Source organism: Microtus ochrogaster, unplaced genomic scaffold, assembly GCF_000317375.1.
Source record: "Microtus ochrogaster isolate Prairie Vole_2 unplaced genomic scaffold, MicOch1.0 UNK49, whole genome shotgun sequence".
NCBI lineage: Eukaryota > Metazoa > Chordata > Mammalia > Rodentia > Cricetidae > Microtus > Microtus ochrogaster.
In genome coordinates, this window is record NW_004949147.1 from 1,877,413 (window position 1) to 1,900,320 (window position 22,908).

The 22,908-nt window shown below is 39.5% G+C and overlaps 1 protein-coding gene across 8 annotated transcripts in view; it reads right to left on the reverse strand.

Moving 5' to 3' along the window:
- The window catches only part of Neo1 (neogenin 1), a 167,425-nt gene extending 144,727 nt beyond the window's left edge, over positions 1-22,698 (reverse strand). For 5 of the 8 annotated variants that reach the window (XM_005369494.3, XM_005369492.3, XM_026777205.1 and 2 more), the window contains exon 1: positions 21,849-22,324. In XM_005369494.3, coding sequence (XP_005369551.1) covers positions 21,849-21,999 — 151 coding nt within the window. In that variant the 5' untranslated portion in view covers positions 22,000-22,324. Of the gene's footprint in view, positions 1-21,848; positions 22,325-22,681 lie in introns of those variants that run through there. The other 3 variants (XM_005369493.3, XM_005369491.3, XM_005369490.3) reach the window with 2 other exon arrangements.
- Between the last annotated feature and the right edge of the window lie 210 nt (positions 22,699-22,908).

A 22,908-nucleotide genomic window follows, 5' to 3' on the forward strand; every position in this document is an offset into this window, starting at 1 on the left:
AATAAAAAATTAGAAATAGAACTATTATATAACCTAGCTGTTTCACTTCTGGGCATATGCCACAGAACTCCATACTCTACCATAGAGACATTTGCATCCCTATGTTTATAGTTGCTTTATTCATTATATATAACAAGGAACTGGAATCAATACAGTTGTCCAACAGATAAATGGATAATGGAAATGTATAGATAGATGATAGATAGATAGATAGATAGATAGATAGATAGATAGATAGATAGATAAAATGGAATACTATTTAGCTCTAAATAAAAATGTAATCACAAAAGTTTCAGGAAAATGAACAGACTAAGAATATATATTAAACAAGGTCATACAATCCCAGAAAAGGAAAAAAAAACAAGCATGTTCTCATATGCATGTATATATAAAAACCAATGTACATCTGGGTACAGCAGAAGAGGGAGAAAAGAGAATAAGGAAGTGTAACTATTAGGGATGGAGAAGAACTAAATGCAGGTCACAGACATGAATTGGGAAAGAGGATATAAAGCTAACCGTCCTTCTAGTTCTGTTGTGGATTTTTTTATTTGACGATGGATAAGGACAAATGCAAGTGCACACTTCATCATCTGGATTTCCTAATCAGCATGACTCATCCAATGGATCCGTTGCTCCATCAGTCAGCTGGAGACTCTGTATCTGACTCACAAGTTCCACATCCATGCCTGATATACAGCAGATACTCAGCAATATGTATTATGCAAATGTGAAATCTACGTTGCTAACAAGATAGTAGGAAGATTTATAGTCACTAAGTACAAGAAAGCACAAAAAGTAAAGTTTAGTAAATAATGGACTGTAAAGTTGTTACAGAAAACTATGGGGAATACTCAATTAAAACTACCAGCAATCCCAATCTGTACTCAAGAAAATTAAATCAATGTGTCAAAGACACGGCCACACTCAATAGCCAATATGGAACCATCTAAGTGCCTATCACAGATGAAAGGGTAAGGAAAACATGGTTCAGACACAACAGAATATGATTTGAAAAAGAGAATATGAATGCATGTGTTGAAAGATTCTGACCCTAGGGTCTCTACATGCTAGCTAAGCACACTTGCTCTTTAAAAGGAAAAGAAAAATCCACTAGGCATAGTTGGAACATACCTGCAATCCCAGCACGTGGGAGGCTGAGTCAGAAGCATACTGAGTTTGAGGTCAGCAAGGAAGAGGGGGAAGCAGGGAAAGAGAAGCTGTTTTTCTTTCTGAGATAACACGTTATGTAAAATAAGTCAATGACAGACAAACAAATACTGTATTATAGTCTCAAAACACTAACAGAGTGGGTTACTTACTTCAAAGAAATATGTGAATTAATGAGTATGTTAGCTTAAAAACATTCCCTAATACATACATATCTGAAAGCATGTTACACATGATAAATGTTTTATCAATTAAAATAAATTTTAAAATGAGAAAAATCAATGGGTTCAAACAGGAAAGTCAAAGTTTTTTCTTCAAAGGAGACTATAGGCAAAATAAGGAAATACATGACAAAGGAAAATCACTTACTGTGTCTGCAAACAAGAACGGTATCAGGAACAAAGAGCTATAAAGTATTGAGACTAGAAACCTGTACCAGAAATGAATATGGGATAGCATCACGGAAATACAGAAAACTGCAATCACTGCAAAACTCGCTAGCAATCAGAAATGCAAATTCAACCAACACGGAAGTAACTCTTTATACTAATTGTTAGATGGCAGAATTAAGAACAGTAAGTACTGTCAACTCTTGGCATAGACAGGAGATGGTAACTATCTTGGTGCTATTACAAACTAGCACAAACACTCTTTAAAAAAAAAAAACAGGTCAACGCCTTTAATCCCGGCACTCGGGAGGCAGAGGCTGGCGTATCTCTGTGAGTTCGAGACCAGCCTGGTCTACAAGAGCTAGTTCCAGGACAGGCTCCAAAACCACAGAGAAACCCTGTCTCGAAAAACCAAAAAAAAAAAAAAAAAAAAAAAAAAAAAAAAAAAAAAAAAAAAAAAAAAAAAAAAAAAAAAAAACAGGTCATAACTGACAAAATTACATTATATTTATATCATGTGATTTAAAACTCCATTCTAGGATTTACAAAGGGATTCATGGCAAAGAATTTCCACTGCAAGTATATCTGAGGTAGTGTGAGTTAGAATGAACCTAGGAAATAAGACTTGACTATGAAGCACTGAGCAGTAACTTAACTAGATGTGTTTGTAGCGATATGGTTATATCCCTAAAACACCATGTTGAGCAAAAGGAAAAGAATAACAACAAAAAGGACATTTCAAAAATTACCTCTTAACCCTAGCAACACAAAACAAAGGGAGACATTTATTTTTTTTATCTCTAGAATTTTTTTAATTTATTTATTTATTAAAGATTTCTGTCTCTTCCCCGCCACCGCCTCCCATTTCCTTCCCCCTCCCCCAATTAAGTCTCCCTCCCCTCAGCCCAAAAAGCAATCAGGGTTCCCTGTCCTGTGGGAAGTCCAAGGAACCCCCACCTAAAGGGAGACATTTAAACTACAATATTTTCTCTAATTGGTAAAATGCAAAATAAATAAAACCAATGATATATTTTGAAAATAACCAGTACACTTACAATCTGCATTTACACATCAACTATACCTACATTTCAATATCTCAACTAAAAAAAGGGGAGAAGAAAATGCCACATATCTTAAGTAGAGTTTAAGTATTATTAAAATTCAATAAGTTAGGATTTGCTATACAATTTCACCACCAGGTGGCAGATCCATACAACTTTCTAGAAATGTTATTAGGCCAATCAGAAAGAATTTTAGGAAAAACTAAATAATTGTAAGCATTTTTTTTGAAACTGAACTAGCTAACCACAGGCTAGATACAGCTGGCTCTGGGAATATTAGACTTTAACTGGAAATGAAAGTTTCTAGGTATGCAGAATACCCAACTATCTTTAAAGAAAACATAACAAATGCAATTTTAAAATACAGTTATATATAATGGTCATCCCAAATCCCCTACCCTTCTTGACCGTTTCAGAAGAAGCAGATGTGGCCCTGGTGCCAGGAAAAGGATCCCTGGCCACTCCACACTCTGTAAATAGAGTGGTTCTCAACCTTCCTAATGCTATGACCCTTGTATATAGTCCCTCATGTTGTAGTGACCCAAACCATAAAACTATTTTTGTTGCCACCTCATAACTGTAACTGTGCTAAATATCTGTGGTTTTCTGTGGTCTTAGGCGACTCCTGTGAAAGGATAGTTTGACCCCTCCTCAAAGGGGTTGAGAACTAATGCTCTATAGTCAATTGCTCAGCTTTCTGGTTAGTGCTTACTTCCTAATAGTCTTTACCAAACCTTCCTCAGCTACATTTAGAAACCAATATCCGGAGGGCTGGAGAGATGACCCAGTGGTTAAGAGCACTAGGAAAGAAGGACGGAAGGAAAGAAGGGAGGAACGAACGAATAAACAATCACCAGGCTGGAGAGTTGGTTCAGAGGTTAAGAGCATTTGTTCCTGTGAAGGACCTGGGTTCAATTCCCAGCACCCACATGGAGGCTCACCACTTCCAGGTATGAATCTGGTACACAGGTATACATGCAGGAAAAGCACTCATATGAATAAAACAAATCTAAAAACACATTAAAAACAAGAATGAATGGGAAAAGAAAACACACCTAACCTATACCACAAACCAGGGCTGATTTGCAGGGTTTGAAGAATACAGTTGTAAAATCTAACTATACTAAGTACAGCATTGGGGACTCACACAGGTTCCAGAAGAGGCCCATCCAAGTGATGGATCCAGAGCTTATCACTACAGTAAAACTATCTGACATGAACCAGAGCTTATCACTACAGTAAAACTATCTATCTGACATGAACGGAGAAGAAAAAGCAAACTAAATTCAGCTTGTTACAAACAAGTACAACAATTCCATTCAAAAAGGAAAAACAGAGGCTAGTTAGTTACAGTGACAAAGATATGAGAGCAAAATGGAAAATCAGAGAGTAAGGCAAACTACCAAGAGGTAACCAGAAAGCAAAGCACGGGGAAGAGAAACTGGTCATATACTAGTTTGTTTCACACCCCTGGAGTGCAAGGCCACCCACCAGCTATTGTAGCACTCTCCAAGAACAGGTTCCCCAGTGGGTTATTGACTTCAGAAAGCTCTCACATTTTTCTCTGAAAACAAAAACAAACAAACAAAACCCTCAAAGAAAAAAAGAGGGAGGGACTCATTCAAACAGCTGCAAGAAATTCTTTCATTTATGCATTCTATATTCTAATATTCTATAACAACGTCTCCAACTACTGGAAGTCACCAAATCTTTCATTACTTCCAGTAATACAAACTATTTTGATATACTCAAAAGGTCTCAGCAGCTTATCTGAATGAACAAGAACATAAGTACTTGTTTCCTAACAACTTCCTGAATATTTTATTATCGTTTCCTCTCAGGAAATTTATTCAATCTTTGTAGCTCCAACACTAACAGTTGCCTTTTGAAAGGAAACTATTTAACAATAGCAGAAGCTCACAGAAAAGGTTATTTCCACTAACAGTTGTTTAACTGAGCATATGAACAAAAATACAAATTAAAAATACACATGGGAGACTAAGGCTGTAGCTCAGTTGTGCTCACTTGTCTAACAAGTATAAGCGCTCAATTCAATCCCAGCACCATAAAAACAGGTGTGGTGATACACACCTATAATCCCAGAATAATGAGGTGAAGGATCAGGCATTTCAAGGCCATCCTCTTGTACATAGAAAGCTGAAGGCCAGCCCAGACTACAAAAGTAGGGACTCACACACACACAACAGCTGACACCAAATCAAATCCATGTGAATTTTATAACAAATATACAGAATACAAAACAAAGGGAGACATTTAAATTACAATATTTTCTCTAACTGGCAAACTGCAAAATAAATAAAACCACTGATATATTTTGAAATTTTACCAGTAATTTATAATCTGTATTTACACCTCAACTATGCCTATATTTCAATATCTCACTGAATAGTCCTAAAAGATTCATGAGTAAACTTAGCAATTTTACTTGATAACAAAAAATACATTGTTATTATCTTCCAGGGAAAAAGATTTAAAGAAAGTATCTTGTAGGTTTTAACTCCAGTATTATTTCTTTAAGCACATAATATTTATTCCTAGGGTAACAACCTCAGGTCTACTGTATGACAAAACAGCTTACAATGCCTGCCAACTTTTCACTGTAAAATCTCTGTTCTTTGGAGCAAAGGGTAGCACAGTAAATAACCAGTATCAGTAATAGTTTAAAACAAAATTTGTTAGAACACTATGCCACAGCAAAGATTAGAAAAGAGCTGCTTTTCTATCTCCTTAGAAGAGGGGAAGCAGCTTTAACTAAACAAATGGGACAAGAGCTAATGCACTTTGGAGATCAAAGGAATTCTAGGAGAGAAAACCATAGTTTAGTAATTTGTAATACTGGCCCGGTTTCAAATTCTTACTTATCACTTACTGGGGATATAACCAATAAATGACTTATCATATGTAACACACACTAAAAACAAACAAAACAAAGAGACAGTCTCTTCCATAGCCCTGCTAGCCTGAAACTCACTATGCAGACACCAGGCTGGCTTCAGACCTGTAGCAATTGTCCTGGCTCTGCCTCCCAAGTGCTTAATTTACTGATGTAAGCCACCACTCTTCCACAGTCTCTGGCACATAGTACTTTACACATGAGAAATGAAACACAGAGTAGTTAACCAACTAGTCTAAGATCTCCCCTCTCCAACTCTAGAAGTGTCCAGTGCTACTAGCAAGTTGAAAAGAATTCGCAAAACAAAACATGGAAACTACAACCAACTGTACCTTAATACAAAGAAACAGAGAACAAATACATAACTGGTAGCTATCCATGTCACTGCACAGGATTCTACTGTTCCTAAAACCTTGTTGTTGTCTAGGTTCTGGGGGATTGTAGTTTGTAGGACACTAAGAGAGACTTACATAGATCTAATCTACATGGGAAGTAGGAAAAGACAAGATCTCCTGAGTAAATTGGGAGCATGGGGGAAGAGGGTTGAAGGGGGAAGGGGAGAGGCAGGGAGGGGAGCAGATAAAAACATAGAGTTCAATAAGTCAATTAAAAAAAAAAAAAAGAACCACTTCTTGGTGTGGCCTACAGGACTTGCTCAAATTCTACAATCCCCAGAAAGTTTACACTGACTTGCCCTGTCAAAAAGAAATGTCTACTTTTAATTGTCAAAGCACTGTGCACTCCTTTTACAGTACCCATTATCACATTATACACAGCATTATGATTATTTTTACATATTAAATTAATTTTTATTTCTCTAATCACGTAGCACAGTGCTTTGCAAACAGTAGCTACTCAATAAATGCTTAATGGATAAAGAAATAAGTCGCAGGATATTTCTCATTGGAGAATCACAACAGTTTTTAATAAACATGGAATTTTCCCTCTGAGAAAATGAACTACTTGAAGCTGTCGAGTGCTGCATCTCAAACCAGGGCAAGTCACTTGGCTGGGCAGAGCTTCATTCATTCAGATATGTGCCTTTGTACCTACCGAGTCATGTCCTCTTCTCTGTGAATAAGTCTTTATACTCCCAACACTGAGGAGAGCAAAGACTATAACTGGTAGTTTATTTTTTTAATGCAGCCAATGAAAATGAAGTTATGGCAGGCTGATAATGTGACTCTAAACTTGCTCTGCTGATGTAAGAAATTAGATGTCATTTATCCTACCAAATTTTTCTTTCTTAATCCTTACAAAAAAAAAAGTTTCTGCATTTCTGAAAGCTAAGTTCTTTCCCAGATACTATCTCCTATCCTATAACATGACCTGAAGAGGGAACAAAGAGCTAATAAAACACAGTTGTCCTATAGACCAAAACACGATCCTCTAAATCCGAGAAAAGTTATGAGAGGAGGAAAAGGCAGTCATACCAACAGCAAAATAAACATGAGAGACTGACCTTCCTTGTAAGGAGGAAAACAATCATCAGAAGGAAAGGAGTGCTTTGGAGCTTACTGAGAACATGTTAAGGAAAGGCAAGTTAGAAATATACACAGAACACAATGAAGGTACTTATCCTTTGCAATCTGTAACATCCCAAGGACAGGGCTGAACAAGGAATAAACAGATGTCCCCCAACAGTTTTTAAAAACGGTAGTGTTAGTTAGTTACATACACACACTCACACATATGCACGCATGCATGCACACACGAGTGTTACTACATAATTCCATAACAGGCCAGTACTAATAAACTTAACTGACTTGAAAAAAACTCTTAGCTGATGACATGACATAATCTGATATCAAAGAAATTACCAACGGTCTCACCATTCATATAATTTATACTAAGAAGCTCACACTCCTCTAAGTCAAAAGGAGATAAATTATCAATGTGTACTCTAGACAGTTTCCCCAACTCATTCTGTTCATACAGTCTTGAAGAACTGAAAACTGCATACCTTTCTAATGATGGGCACTGAGCATTAATTGTTTTAATTTTATAAAGCTAATGCTTGGGAAAGTATACAACTTATTTGGCATTTTATCATGCAATGTATTGATGGTAATTCTTACATTATATTACACAAGTTCCTTGAGGACAAAACTATGTCTTACATGGTTCAGTATATGCTACAGCACAAAAGAAAACAAAACACACACTACCGCACAATCCCTACCCCTTGCCCAATAATGGGTGTTTGTCAGGAAGCTGTTTTCTGGGGTTTATTTTATATTACATTTTACTTAACATATAATATTTAATATTAGATAATATTTCATATTGCATTTATTTTATATTATATTTACTTACCTCTTTGTATTATCTAAAGCATAATTAAGCCAAACAATCCATTAGAACTTAAGTAATTGGTCATGAACATAAACCTGATCTTTCTATAAAGGCAGAAAAAGACTCAAATGGTTCTTCCTATGACTGGAATTTTGAGTTAGTCTTTCATTCAAAAACAAAATGTTAAGGACTAAGAAAGTAGCTCAGTGTTAGAGGCTTGCCTGGCAAACACAAGACTCTTGGCACAATCTCCAGCACTGAAAAGAAAAAAATGTCTTTATAAAACAAAGTATTTCTGAAGACATGTCAGGCAATGTAGTAGGCCCTGCGGATAATAAAGATAAAAAGCTACGGCTGCTACCTAGAATGGCGTGTAACTGACATCTCCATTTGGCCTCTTATCCCAGTCCTACCAGCTGTATTTCAAATGCATGGAATTTCAAAAGAATGGAGATAGGGGATGTTGGGAGAGCTGTGGGTACCATGTGCCTACACTAGTTCAAACAGGAGAACAGAATTTCATCTGCCTGTACTGTTAAATGGCCCCATAATCTAAATAACATGAGGGTATCCTCATCAAGATCATCACATCAAGAACTCATTTTATTGCACTAAATAATAGATAGTGGCCATTTTTGACACTCCAAACAAGCACAGAAACTCAATATTAGAAGGAAAGAAACAAACAGAAGCAACTTTTATCTACATCTTCTGCCTTTCTTTGCCTTATCTTATTTAAGTTTAGAATAATCTAAACTGGCCAGGAGAATAGATCTAAGTGGAGTGAGAAACAAGAGGATTTCATAATCTGAAGACAAACAAACTAGATAATCAGGCTATGAATAACTAGAAATTGCTTACAAAGGTGCTCACTTTCTGAACAGAACAGTCTAAAAATGAACTGCCCCAGGTCACATTCTGGTTGTATTTACAATGTATCTTAACCAAGTCTGTGCTGCTACCCTTATCTGTTTAAATAAGGATTGAATCCTCAAATGAATGAAATCTGCTGTGTAAATCAGGTACTTAATTAAAGAAAAAGCTTAGTAGGCTACAGGAAGAGATTTGTTGGCGTGGTGAATTAAACAACAGTGTAGGAAGGGGTATCCTCTCCATTTGCTATTTTCTATCATTAGTCTACAAATTCATGTCGGTCACCAGTCGTTACTGGTTATACATAAATATAATTAGCACATTCTAAAGACTACTGTTTAAACAGGTTGAAGTGAGCTAAATTGATGTGTGTGTGTGTTTGGTATCTATACACACATTTGTGAAGATGTCCTGGGTTCATGGATACCAAAAGAAGGTGTCAAGGTCTATCAATCTCTGCCTAATTTCTCTGAATATTTCAGAGTCTCTCACTAAACCAGGTTTAGTGGCCTAGGTAGGCCCAATGATCCTCACTTTTGTATATAAAGTACAAGTTAAACATGTTTTTGGAAGCACTGAAACAAAGAGTAAAAGAAGTAAAATTGGCTATTACAAAGGAGAACGGCTAACTAAAAAGAACCACATGAAAGAAGAAAAAGGGACTAGAGAAATGGTTTATTCCAGTAAAAGCTTGCAGTGCAATCCTGGCAACCTGAATTTGATCCTCAGAAGACAAATGAAGGTGGAAGGACAGAACCACAAAAGTTATCCTATAACTTCCACATATATACCACACACATGTATGTGCAAAAACAGATCAAAACACATCACACAATACACACACACACAAACATATATATATATATATATATATATATATATATATATATATATATATATGATGGACGAAAATCCAGAAACAAGACACAATGAATAAGGAAAACTAAATAATGAAATAAAAGATTAAAGGTTAAATACATCGATGGTTACATTACTCGTGATCTAGTAAAAAGACAAATTGACTTTAGAAAATAAAAACATAACATGTACTATATATACAGCATATACATACAGCATATAGAGCATGTGTATACACACACACACACACACACATATATATATATATGTTCAAGACTGAATAAGGTCTGAAAACAAATATAAATATTTAACACTAAAAAAGAGCTGAGAGGAGCTGACAAGATGGCTCCAGTTAAGCAGTTAAGAATACTTTTGCTCTTGCAGAGAACATGGTTCAGTTCCCAGCATCCAAACTGTGATTCACAATCACCTGTAACTTCAGTTAGAATCCAGCAACCTCTTCTGGCCTCTGTAGGCACTAACCACACATGTAGTGCACTTACATTCATAGACATAAAATAAAAATAAATCTTAATTAAAACAACTGAAAGATACATTAATAAATTCCTAGCAATGCATTCACTCACTAGGAAAACAGTTATAATTGTGTATGCATTGCAACATTGTCTCCAAATATAAAACATTGACACAATAAAATGAGAAATAAAGTACCACAGAGAAGGGAGGGTGACATTTACCTTTGGAATTCCAGAAAGAAATTAAAGTACAAGCAACGAAAGAAGAAACTTTTCCTACCCTAAAATATGTTCACAAAAAAACAAAGGAAAAATACACTAAATACAGAGAATATATACACAGCATATATCTACTTTAGGTAAAAATAATTTAACCATGAGAGACAAAACAATAAGCCAAGATACATCAGCATTATCTAATTTTCATGTCTTTTAGACTCTCCTCTCAATCTAGTACAGAACAACAAAACAAGAATGATAACAGTTTATGTTCAATGGACAATTAAGATAAGCCAGGCTCTGCTTTAAACATGGATATATATCAACTCATAGCATACCTCAGCAAAACAGGGTGAGTGGTAAGTTACTGTAATTGTCATTTACAGTAAAGAATTATCCAGAATAGTCCTTAGAAGCCTCTCTCTCCTTGCCTAGCACTCTAACTTTGGGGCCACAGCTGTGACTAAAGAGTTTTTAAAAGGACCAAAGTTACCTTAGCACTATTCCATTTATCTACTTGGATGTTGCTCAAAAAACTATCTTGTAGGCGAAATAAAGCTCTTTGTCTTACACAGCTCTTATTCTGGGTACTTACCTAGCTTTGGTACCAATATCTTCTGCAAACATAGGGCATTTTCCTTCCTTTGTAAACCCAACTCCAATATAAGTCCCTAAATCTTTGCTGTAGGTTGGGTTTTCCCCCCTTTCCAAGTAGATATATTTTATTGATATGAACTATGATCATCACTCTCTAATAATTCGTGGACATACATTTCCAGCCAATACCTCTTCCAGATCTCCAGTTCCGTAATACAGTTATAAATACATCCTGCTGACAATTTACGCTGAAAGTCTCCTAAATGGAAAATTGTACCCTACCCCTCTGTATTAGTCCATTTAATATCATGATAATGAAATACTGAAGCTGGGTGGCTTATAAAGAAAAGTTCATTCAGCTAACAGATTAGTGCTGACTGTAGCACAGAGCCATTTGATACATCACACATCATGATGGGTGGCAGCACTAAGAACCCAAACTGGAACTCCAACTCCTTTGTAACAAAGGTACTACAGTATTACCACTGAACTCAAAAAAGCAGAGAGGAAAATGTGAACAAAAGGCAGATAATTTCAGAAAATAGTATAAACTATCAAGTAAAACCTGAGAAGATGCTAATTCTATTAGTAAATGTAAAAATAAGGGCTGAGAAGATAGTTTTGGGGGAAAGCACTTCTGTGAAAGCACTCAGACCTGATTTTGAATCCTCAAAATCAACAAAACCAGGAAGATGTAGTAGTACACATCTGTTAACCCCATGGCACCTTAGGCAAGATGGAAAACAAGAAGCCCACAGGCCATCCAGCCTGGCATATACAGCTCAAACAATAAAGAAATCCTACAGCAGGCAGGCGAGAAGAATAAGACAAATACCCGAGGCTTTCCTCTGACGTCCACACAAGCACCAAAGCACATGTGTAGCAACACTCCCATACACCCTACAAAATAAATAAATACACAGAGACACTTCTGCTTTCATCTGTCAAGTTGGTAAAAACTAGTAAGTCTGGATGAATAATTTATCGGCAAGGGTGTGAAGAAACAGACACTCTCATTTGTTGTTAAGAATCATCTTTTAGCCGGGCGGTGGTGGCGCACGCCTTTAATCCTAGCACTCGGGAGACAGAGGCAGGCGGATCTCTGGGAGTTCGAGACCAGCCTAGTCTACAAGAGCTAGTTCCGGGACAGGCACCAAAGCTACAGAGAAACCCTGTCTTGAAAAACCAAAAAAAAAAAAAAAAAATCATCTTTTAGGCAAATAATTTGCAAATAACTACCAAAAATTAATATACACTCACATAAAAACAAAATCAAAGATCATTTTCAAATTAATATAAATGCCCTCCTACCTCAGAGTTCCACAACTATTTGATGTATATAGGCACATGAACATAAAGACATCCTCAAAAAGTAGTCTCATTATATCATTTGTTAGCAATCAAAAATTTAGGGGCATCAAAAGACAACTAGTTATGTAGGCTGTATCAACAAAATACTATATGGCTATCTAAATCACTGTGGCACATTTGCATGCACTCACAAAGAAAAAGGACCTAAAACAAGCTGATACACAGTATGGGCAGCATAATCCAACTTGTCATTTTTGTTTAAGATATATTGTTTAAGTATTTAATTATACATACTCAATATAAAAATCTATATTATAAAAAATGATGACCTCTGAGGAGGTTTGGAGTATAATTTCACATTTTACTTTACACATTCACTCGAAATTTTATAATTTAAAAAAAATTAGAGTCAAATCAACAATTAACTTTACACAAAAAATAGAATTCCAATTAGCAATCAGGTTTAGCAATGCTGTTCATAAAAATAAATGCCATGGCAAGAGGAAAAAGGAGTACCACCTCTACTATTCACTTTCAAGTCATTCCAACCTCACATGTCACACTGGAGATTTCTGAGGGAAGATGTCTCCTCCCAGGCAGCCAGCATATATATATAATCTACATAATCTGAAAGGGTAAAGCGAAAGCAAGGGACAAATAGTACCCAGTAGTATTAATGAACAGAAAAGGAGATTTTCTTCAATTTTGTCGAGACAATTACTTCTGTTTATGGGAAGAGTTTGTGTTCTTGTGCTTGTTTAAAATCTCCTTAACTGCAACTATCACAACCTCCAGTGGTCAAGAGCATCCAAGACAATCCTTCCACCTACCTCTGGTAAGCTATGGACTCAGAAACTAGATTATCCTGTTTATTAAAAGTGCTTATAATAAAAGTGTTCTCAGAAGGGAGACCTCCAAGACTGAGGAACTTTCTTGATGCAGGGACTTCAAAAATTCCCTTATTCCTCTTCTTCAGTTACATTAAGGTACATAAAGGCTGAGTTCCATATAGTTCTGGTGCTATTAATAAAGGAGGCCATCATCAAAACATTTCTGTACACAATCCATTGAATCAAATATACAAATTTAAAATTAACAGTCCCTATCAAGAATTAATTAACAAGATGCTCAAATTTTAATTTATTTAGTTATATCATAACTTAATAATTATATATGAAGTTTACAAATCATTATTCTATTCCTTAATTGTTAACTATAATAACATTTTCTTAACTATACCTTATATATGCAAATGCACATTGACTTTTTTTAATTCATTCATTCCACAAGAGAAAAACAAACATTCTCTATTCAGTTTCTATGTAGCGTCGTTTTTAAAATTCGCTCTGCTCAGGAATCCTCAGTAAGTTTTTACCAACTACTGTCAACTAATAATCAGCACTGAAAGCAAAACAAAACAAACAAACAAAAAAGAACAACCTGTCTCAGATTTACAGAAGAAAGGCTCAGGCTGTAGTTCAGTGGTAAGAATACTTGCCTAGCATCCAATCTTCAGGACTACAAGTTTAATTCCAAGTACAAACAGCATGCGCGCACACACACACACGCACACACACACACACACACACACACACACTGCAGGCACACTATCTATACAGAGATACATAATCCAGAAGACATTGTAGCAGTTGAACTCCAAATGACTTTATTATGGCATCCTCATTCACGTAAATCTTCCAGGATCACTCTGAGGAAATGAAAAATAACTCACTCTTAAGAGCTCCTGTCTACTGGCTTCATAAACTAAGTAGGACTACTCTAAAAGTCCAGATCCAGAATTATCAGGGAAAGCTGCACTATTACTTGATGAGCACTGACAAGATTCCAGAATGCTTTCCACCTATAGCAGTAATGATGTTTGCTCCAAATCAAGTTTTTGCTTGTGGTTCAAAATGGGGTTTCTCTGATTAGACTAGGCTGGCTTTGAACTCAAAAAGTTTGGCTTTCCTCTGCCTCCCAAGCGCTGGGAATAAAGATGTGCGCCACCAACGCACAGTCACCTATTACCCATTTTATCTCAGCTATTAGACCCAAGGCATCCTGAGGACAGAAAATACATCCATTTCACCTTAACTATCTATCTCCAAAGTGTGTGGCTTTATAATTAGCCCTCAAAAATGTGTCTGCCAGCCGGGCGGTGGTGGCGCACGCCTTTAATCCCAGCACTCGGGAGGCAGAGGCAGGCGGATCTCTGTGAGTTCGAGACCAGCCTGGTCTACAGAGCTAGTTCCAGGACAGGCTCCAAAGCCACAGAGAAACCCTGTCTCGAAAAAACAAAACAAAACAAAAAAAAAAGTGTCTGCCACAAGCCAAAATTATTTAAAACTTAAGATCTGGTAGTAGAAGTGTCTGAATGAAAAATTAAATTTAAAATCCTTGCTATCCATTTCAAAGGTTATGTCTAATGGTATTTTAAAGAAAAGTAAAAACATACAATCTTATCTACAGACTACCCAGATGCTAACTCCTTATGAAGCATTATTCAAGTACTGATTTCATTACAACAAAACTAGACATGGTAATACAGGCATGTCTATAATCCCAGTACTCAGAACCCTAGGGCAGAAGATCACAAGCCTAAGGTCAGTATAGGCTTTATTAAAAGACCCTGTCTCAAAAACATTTAAATTAATATAAAATTTAATATAAAACACAACCACACCTTTAGAAGAAGCAAAACTTGCTCATTCCAGCCAGCTCTGTAACCTCATCAACTTATTTTACACTCCAAGCATGTCTGTTCCAAGCCTGAGAGTAAGCAGCTATTATTTCTGGTAATACTGTAACTTAAAATGCTTCACAATTACTTAACACTGAACTTCTGTTTTATGAACTCGGCCCTGAAGCTATTTTTACACATATAAAATGAAATCACATACAATCGTTTATAAGCAATGAACAGATTTTCCCAATCATAATGTTACTTTATACCTGGAAAAGATATATAATTAAAGTAAGCCTTACAGAATGACAGAAGGTTAATTTGCACATTCAAAACAGAAACCTCCAGTTTTCAAATACTAGAACTACATAGGTCATTCAGCTGAGATGAAGCCACCACTCAATTTTATACTGAAGACTAACTGTAGAAGTACACAGCTGGAGGATTCCAGATTACCTATTAACTAGCTCCACCCTTCAGCGAACACAGAAAACAGACTATGACATCTGCAATTAAAATAAAAAACATTTAATATGAAATATTCACAATTAAAGGTAAAAAAATCTTGAAAAAGTTGTAAATGTAGGCCATTGGTTTTTGTTGTTTTGTTTGTTACTGTGGTACTTACAGGTTTAACTCAGGGCCTTTGGCTACATCCCCGTAGTGGGCTGCTTAAGAGATATTATTCCTAATGTTAACAGTACTGTTCTAGAGTGACTGAACCCTTAGTTTCTTTTCCTGATGCCTGTGATAACACAGCAAGGCAAAGCAACTTATTGGAGAAAGGATTTATTTTGGCTCACAGTTTAAAGGGACAGTTCATCATGTCCAAAGAATTCAAGTGGCAGGATTTTGATCAAACAACATAGTTCACAGTTATTAAGTAAAAGAATGAGCCATATAATAGACAGCAACTACAAAGAAATATAGCAGGCCGGTCTGTCTTGAAAAAAAAAAAGAACAAAGAAAAAGAAAAAAGAAATATAACAGTATTTGACTAGTGAGGGTCTCATATACAATGTTTTTAATGAAAATACTCTTTATGGTTTTGGTTTTTCGAAACAGGGTTTCTCTGTAGCTTTGGAGCCTGTCCTGGAACTAGCTCTCGTAGAACAGGCTGGTCTCGAACTCACAGAGATCTGCCTGCCTTTGCCTCCTGAGTGCTGGGATTAAAGGCGTGTGCCACCACTGCCTGGCTGAAAATATTCTTTACTGTAAATTAATCCAAAATTTGGCCTCTATATTAAAATTGTATTTCACTTGACAGTGTTTCCTAGCTTAAACCAAATTCATCTCACCAGCTCTCTGACTGGTCATTCTCACTTCTAGTCATTGCTCCTACTATTCTATTATGAATGCCAATGTAGTATGGTACCCACACTTCACTAAAGGCATGAAAATCAATTAGCAAAATATTTGGGTAGACTATTACACAGGGCCTCCATAAAAGAGATGTATTGACATTTTATTTTCTCTACATCAGAAAATTTTTTTTCCTTGATGTAGAGAAAATAAAAAGGCAAAACTAACAATAATCAACTGAGACAAATGAAAAAACTATACTTTCAAATATCGAACTCAGGGGGCTACAAAGATGGTTCAACTGTTAAGAGCATGTATTGTTCTGCTGCAGGACCCAAATTTGATTCCCAGAACCCACAATGAGCAGCTCACACCTGCCTGTAAGTCTAAGTCCAGGTGATCCAATACATTCTTCTAGCCTCTACAGATAACTGCATATATTAACACACTCTGTCACGCGTGCACACACACACATACACACACAGAGAGGGGGGGGACAGAGAGAAACAGAGAGAGAAAGAAAATAAATCTTTAAAAGTAAAAACTGAACCACACTTTATTTCTAAAGCTGAAAAATAGTAAAACTATTCTACATTGGCCATATTATAGTTTCCATGGTAAGATTCTTCTCTCTCTCTTTTCCTTTGTTTGGTTTCTTTGTTTCATCTTGTTTTCCATTTTTCTTTTAAATTTGGTCTTCTTTTGTGGTGCGGAGAATTGTCTGTATTCTGTCAATCATATTTTAAATAAATGCTGATTGGCCAGGCAGCAAGTCAACCAGACAGAGAGTAGAGGCAGGGTGATGAGAAAAAGAGGATGCTGGGAAGGAGGAAGCCCATTTCTCTCCAGTTCCTGCCCAGACCACGGAAGAATCAAGATGTAACCTACCCGCTGAAAAAGGTACTGAGCCATGAGGTTAACATAGATAAGGATAATGGATTAATATAAGTGATAAGAGCTAATAAGAAGACTGAGCTAACGGGCCAATCAGTTTTATAACTTATGGAGATCTCTGTGTGATTTTCTCTGGGACTAAACGGCTGGGGCATCAGGTGGGACAGAAACCCCAACAAGCAGCCCCTCATGTTACACTTTTGGGGGGAGATTGCAAGGGCAGAGAATGGATGAGAGGGGACAGGGAGATAAATGGGATAGAAATAAATGATGTGAAATCTACAAAGAATCAATAAATTAAAAAAAACTATTCTATACATATATAATATTTTATAAGCAACTTTACATCTCATGGAAATCCAGTTAGGTATGAAAGGAATTGTTCTTGCCTGCCTGTAGTCCCCAGTTTACAGATATATGTATAATTGTAGAATCATGAGTCATACCCTTAAATCCTTGCCTCCACATGAAAACCCTTTCTTCGTCCCACATAATGTATTAATTTTCAGACAACTTGCTAAGGAGCACATTTCTTATCTCACCTGTGCATTCACCCCAGAAATATACGACCTCTCTTGTACCTTGTCCCAGCAGACAGGCAGAGCAGAACATCAAATCTTTTTTATAACAACTCTGGAAAAGCCGTGTATCCTTCCAAAAAAATGACACAACTGATAAAATGGTAGCATATCTAAGAGGATGATCCAAGCTCATTAAAGGGTTAGAAAATCCATGAAGAGTGGCTGAAGAGGGGAGGAGAGGGAACGGGACAACTGTCACACATGGATATCCTATACAAGAATCTGTCATCAAAAACATAAAGGAAGCCGGGCCGTGGTGGCGCACACCTTTAATCCCAGCACTTGGGAGGCAGAGGCAGGCGGATCTCTGGGAGTTCGAGGCCAGCCTGGTCTACAAGAGCTAGTTCCAGGACAGGCACCAAAGCTACAGAGAAACCCTGTCTCGAAAAACCAAAAAAAAAAAACAAAACAAAACAAAACAAAACAAACCATAAAGGAACCATATTTATGCTCTATAGCCCAGGAGTTCAAAAGCAGCTAGGCACAATGAAACAAACTCTGGTTTTCTCGTTTCCTAGTTTACTTTCTATTACTATAATAAACACCATGACGAAATACAACTCGGGGAGGAAAGAATTAATTTCATCTTACAACTTCCAAGTCACAATCTATCACCTAGAGAAACCAGGGCATGAACTCAAGGCAAGAACCTGGAGTCAGAAACAAAAGCAGAGACCATGGAGGAGTGCTGCTTACTGACTTGCTCCTCCTGGCTTGCTCAGCTTGCTTTCTTACCCCACAGGCTTGCCTACAGGCCAATCTGATGGCAGCATTTTTGTCAACTGAGGCTTCTTAGCGTGGGACAAGTTAACAACTAACCAGTGAGCAACCTACGCTTCAGGTTGCCAAGGATGAAAAGTGAATAAGAATGTACCAACCCTCAAGAGGTTAAGAATAGCAAAAGTTGACAAGAAAATAAATAATACAAGACAAAGAAAAGTATTTTAAAAGCTACAGGAACACGGAGAATGGCAACCATTGACTCTCTGGGGGAGAAGCCAATGGGGGGGGGAGGTTTCTGATAAGATAGGAGTTAAAGAAGTGGGATTTGGCTTTAACACGGAAAAAAGAACAGCCTGTGCAAAGGCCTGAAGGCACAAAGCTCAGCAATTAATCTGGAGTGGGAGAACAAAAGGTACCTAGAAGAGTGAGGAGAAGAGACTAATTTAAATTGGGATTGTTGGGGACTGTTACAGAACACAGAGGATCTCCCATCTCTATCCCAAAGCAGTTAGACTACAAGACACTACAGGACACTTACTACGAATAAGACATTTTAACTGAGTGTTCCACACCTAGAAATATATTTCAGAAAGATTATTGTAATAGGAAATCGCACCTCTAGAGGTAACAGTTGAGATAGATTTATTACAGTGCCACTATTGCTAATTCAGGTATGGATACAGATGAAAAGGTACAAACAGAAGAAATTCCTAGGAGGTAAAGGTCAAACAGAGTAAGGTTTTCTAGATCCTAACTTGGGAGAGGGCATGGACACTCATGGCTAAGACAGGTAAAACAAGACAAATCCATGCAATCATTCTAACAATGTCAGAGCCCTGGCCAGGGACTCGTTCTTTACCACTGAGAAAAAGGGATGGGGGAAGAGGAATGAAGGTGAGTCTACCTTTGGACCTGCACCAATGAAGCTACCAAGGGGGAAGTAGGGGAGGACTAGGAGAGTCATTAGCTTACTGGCAAAAATCAAAGACAGAAGAGAATGAGACAAATGTTAGAAATCAGTATTGGAGTGAGTAAAAGAAAAACATGAAAAAGAAAAAACAAGAAAAAAACAAATACTAAGTCAAGTGATACAGGTTGGTGCTGACGAAGGCAAAGGAGAGCTAAATTCAAGAGCAGGGTGAACATTACTCTAAATGTGAAGCAGGGTTTTCTAAGAGACGCTAAAAACAGAAACAGACCACCTTATGCAGTAATGTGTCACATCAAGTAACTGCCTGTCGGAACCTGTGGTCCTCTATGAAGAATGTCTACTCTCATGGGAGAACATTCGCAATTCACGGGGTGCCCAGTCAATCCATCTTCCCCAAGGGTCACTACAAATCTTCTCAGTGACCAGCCCTCCCTTCCCAAAACCTGTGTGCGTACGGATTCATTTCCTCACCACTAACCATTTTCTAGCATGATCTCTTCATTTGCTTTTTTCTCTTCTTCCATGTGTCCAAATGTCTACCCTAAAATGTAAAACACTCATTTCCCTTATTTTTCTCTACTTAATACTGAACATCCTCACTCCCCTACCAAAAGTGAAGTCTATCATGCTTCAAAAATAAGTAAATAAGTACAACGCTGGCAAATGGTATCTGATTAGAGACAGCTTGATCCAGCAACTGCTTACTCAGTTCCCCATCCCCTCCATCTCTCCCACAGCTCATGACAGAACAGACTACCCCCGCTCACTGCAGTGATTTTTTTGTTCATTTTTGGAATGAGACAGAGGGGTTAACAAAAATCTTTTGAAAGGAGAATAAGAAGGCCTATCAGGGAGAACCAGACCTGTGCTCTAGGCTCTGCTGAACGACTAATTAGCTGTGAGCTTTCTTCCCTCTACCCCACCACCACCTCAAATCTGAGAAACCCTGACACTGGCTAGGTAAATCACCCCAACACACGTTTTCAAAACCTAGTCTCCTCTGCGGTACGTGTCACAATCACTCAACTATGTAATTAGTAGTTGAGTAGCTGTCTTCCCTTATACACCACACTGAAAACTCATAAAAAAACAAATGTGTTGCACCTCATCATTGCAAAAACTTTAAACATAAACTCCAGCTACAACCTCAAATACACACATGATGAGCTCCATAGAAACCTCTATAGGACATTAAAGAGAGGAAGAAAAACTTGTTTTCCAAAATTGCCACATTTCTCTTGCCCATTCCTGCATTTCAAGTCTGAAAACTGTCCCCAAAACTTTGTACAAGTGCGTATCACAACATCAATGATCCAATTTAAACACCGTTGTTTACCCGTTTAGATAATACATACTGGTGTGGATTTAAAACTTTTCTTTTAACACCGGCAAGTCAGAATCTATGTACATATACACACGATGCAGAATTCCAGAGTTTATCAGTCAAATCATACTGCGACATGATTTTTAATGATTTCATAATTATCAAAGGAAAACAAGTTTTTGGTTTAGGAACTACAAATTGCCACTGCATTCCATCAGGCGACCTTCAGTTGTAAAAATTTAAATCTCATGGAAGTTGTCAAGTTGTATGGCTCACCACCTTAGGCAAATAAGGTTAGCAAAGCACAGGTCAATTTGCCCTTCAACTGTTGAGTCCTGCTCCTCAACTATCAGAGGCTCGGACTGACTCCCTTAAATAAGTAAGAATGCAGGTGATTCCGGTACTACGTAAAACACACACACACACACACACACACACACACACACACACATACACACACAAGAGGCTGAAAGCATCTATGTTTATACTGCCATTTAAAGACAATAGACAAGTATTTATTTAAAAATCCGATGCCTGAAATTCTTCATAGGTTAAGAGTGGGCAACACTGAAACATAGTTGAAATCCCCAGCAAAGAGGCGTTTCATAACGGAAGCACTGCTCCACAGAATCACTTGGAGCCGCTCTCCAAGGCGTTCTCATAGCTAAGTCAACACCACTGATCACCAAGGGGCAAGTGTGCCCCTTGGCACCCCCCTCTCCGGAAGACTCGGGCTCCAATCACTGAGCGAAGAGTCCCTCGAGATCCAACAGTGCTTCCCTGGACTTCAGGCGCTGGGCAACCCGTGGCCAGGCCAAAATATAAATAAAGAAAGAGTTCAAGCCCCCTCCTCCATCCTTGCCTGAAAATTAATGAATTGGCTGTACGATTGTTTATTTAATGAGGTGTGTAGTGGCCTCTACTGGTGCTTGTGTGAGCACAAGAATGTCCCACTCTTACAAGTGGGATGAGCCTGGGGGAGGGGAAAGAGGCGAGGGGTGAACCTGCCTCTCGGTACAAAGCACTGAACTGGACCCCCAGAGCTCCGGGCCCGACCCCGGAGGCGCCCCTTCCCCGGCAAGGGCCCCTCCTGCCCGCTCCGCTTTCAGCAACCGGAGCCGAGACGGAGAAGTTCCCGCATGCTCCCCTCTGGATCCTAAACAACAACAAAAACCCCCACCGCAGCGGCCGCGGGAGCCGGTGCCGCGCCCCAGCCCCCACGGAGTCCCGGGCCCGGCCCCACTTACCTGCGGACTGCGGCGGGGAGCGGCTCCTCACGGCCGCGGCGCCGGACAGCAGCAGTCGCGGCAGCAAGAGCAACAGCAGCAGCGGTGTGGGGCAGCAGCGCCGGGAGGAGGAGGTGCTGAGGAGTCGCCTGGCTTCGCGCTCTGCCGCCATCTCTGCCCCGCGAGCGGCGGCGGCGGCGGCGACAGCGCCGCGGAGCGCTCGCGCCCTTCCCTCAGCGCGCCTCAGCCGGTCTCTGCGCCGTAGGCTCGGCTCCAGCCCGGCCCAGCCCGGCCAGCCCGCGCGGCCCCCTCGCGCGCCCAAGGGGAAAGACTCCGGGACGCCTCCGTCCTGCAGCGGGGCGGAGAGGAGAGCAGAGAAGGGGAGTCAGTACATTCCGGGCGAGAGCTGGGGGGGTGGCTCGGTCTCTCCAGGTTCCAGGCGCCGCCACCCGCCGCCGACTCGGGCTCCTCACCGTAGAGCGAGGGGGGCGGAGACCGCAGGGTGGGGGGCGGGCGCCGGAGCGCGCCGGGCCGCGCACGCGCACAGCCGCGCACGCGCGCCTTCCCCCTCCCCGCCGGCTCCCTCTTTGCGCCCCGCGGCCTGCCGGGCTCCAATCCCCGCGGTCGCTTCGCGGGCAGCCGCGGCTGTGGAGCCGAGCTGGCGCAGGGGCAGGCGGCGGGCCCGCTCCCCTCCCCCCGCGTTGCTCTCCGGAGCCGGGCACGGGCGCGGAGCGCGCGCGCCGGGCGCTGCTGCTGCTGCAGCTGCTGCTGGCGTCAGGGAAACCCCGGAGAAGCGACCCGCCTTCTGTCCTCCCGCCTCCCGCTCCTAATCCGAGGGAGAGATTTCCCCTCACCTCCGCGGGCGGCTTCAAAGGGTGCGGAGACCTGAGGCAGAGCCGCGAGCCTGCGCGCACCTCTCTGCTCCGGGCCTCTATATAGGGCCTCAGAGGAAACCGAATGGCCTCCGGGAGGAAACCTGGGTGCGCAGAGGGTCGGCGCACGGATTTCTGTGCTCGCCAAAAACAATAGCGAGCCGCCCGGCTCTGGCTGGGGACCTGGCGCGGTTCCCGTGGGAGGGGGC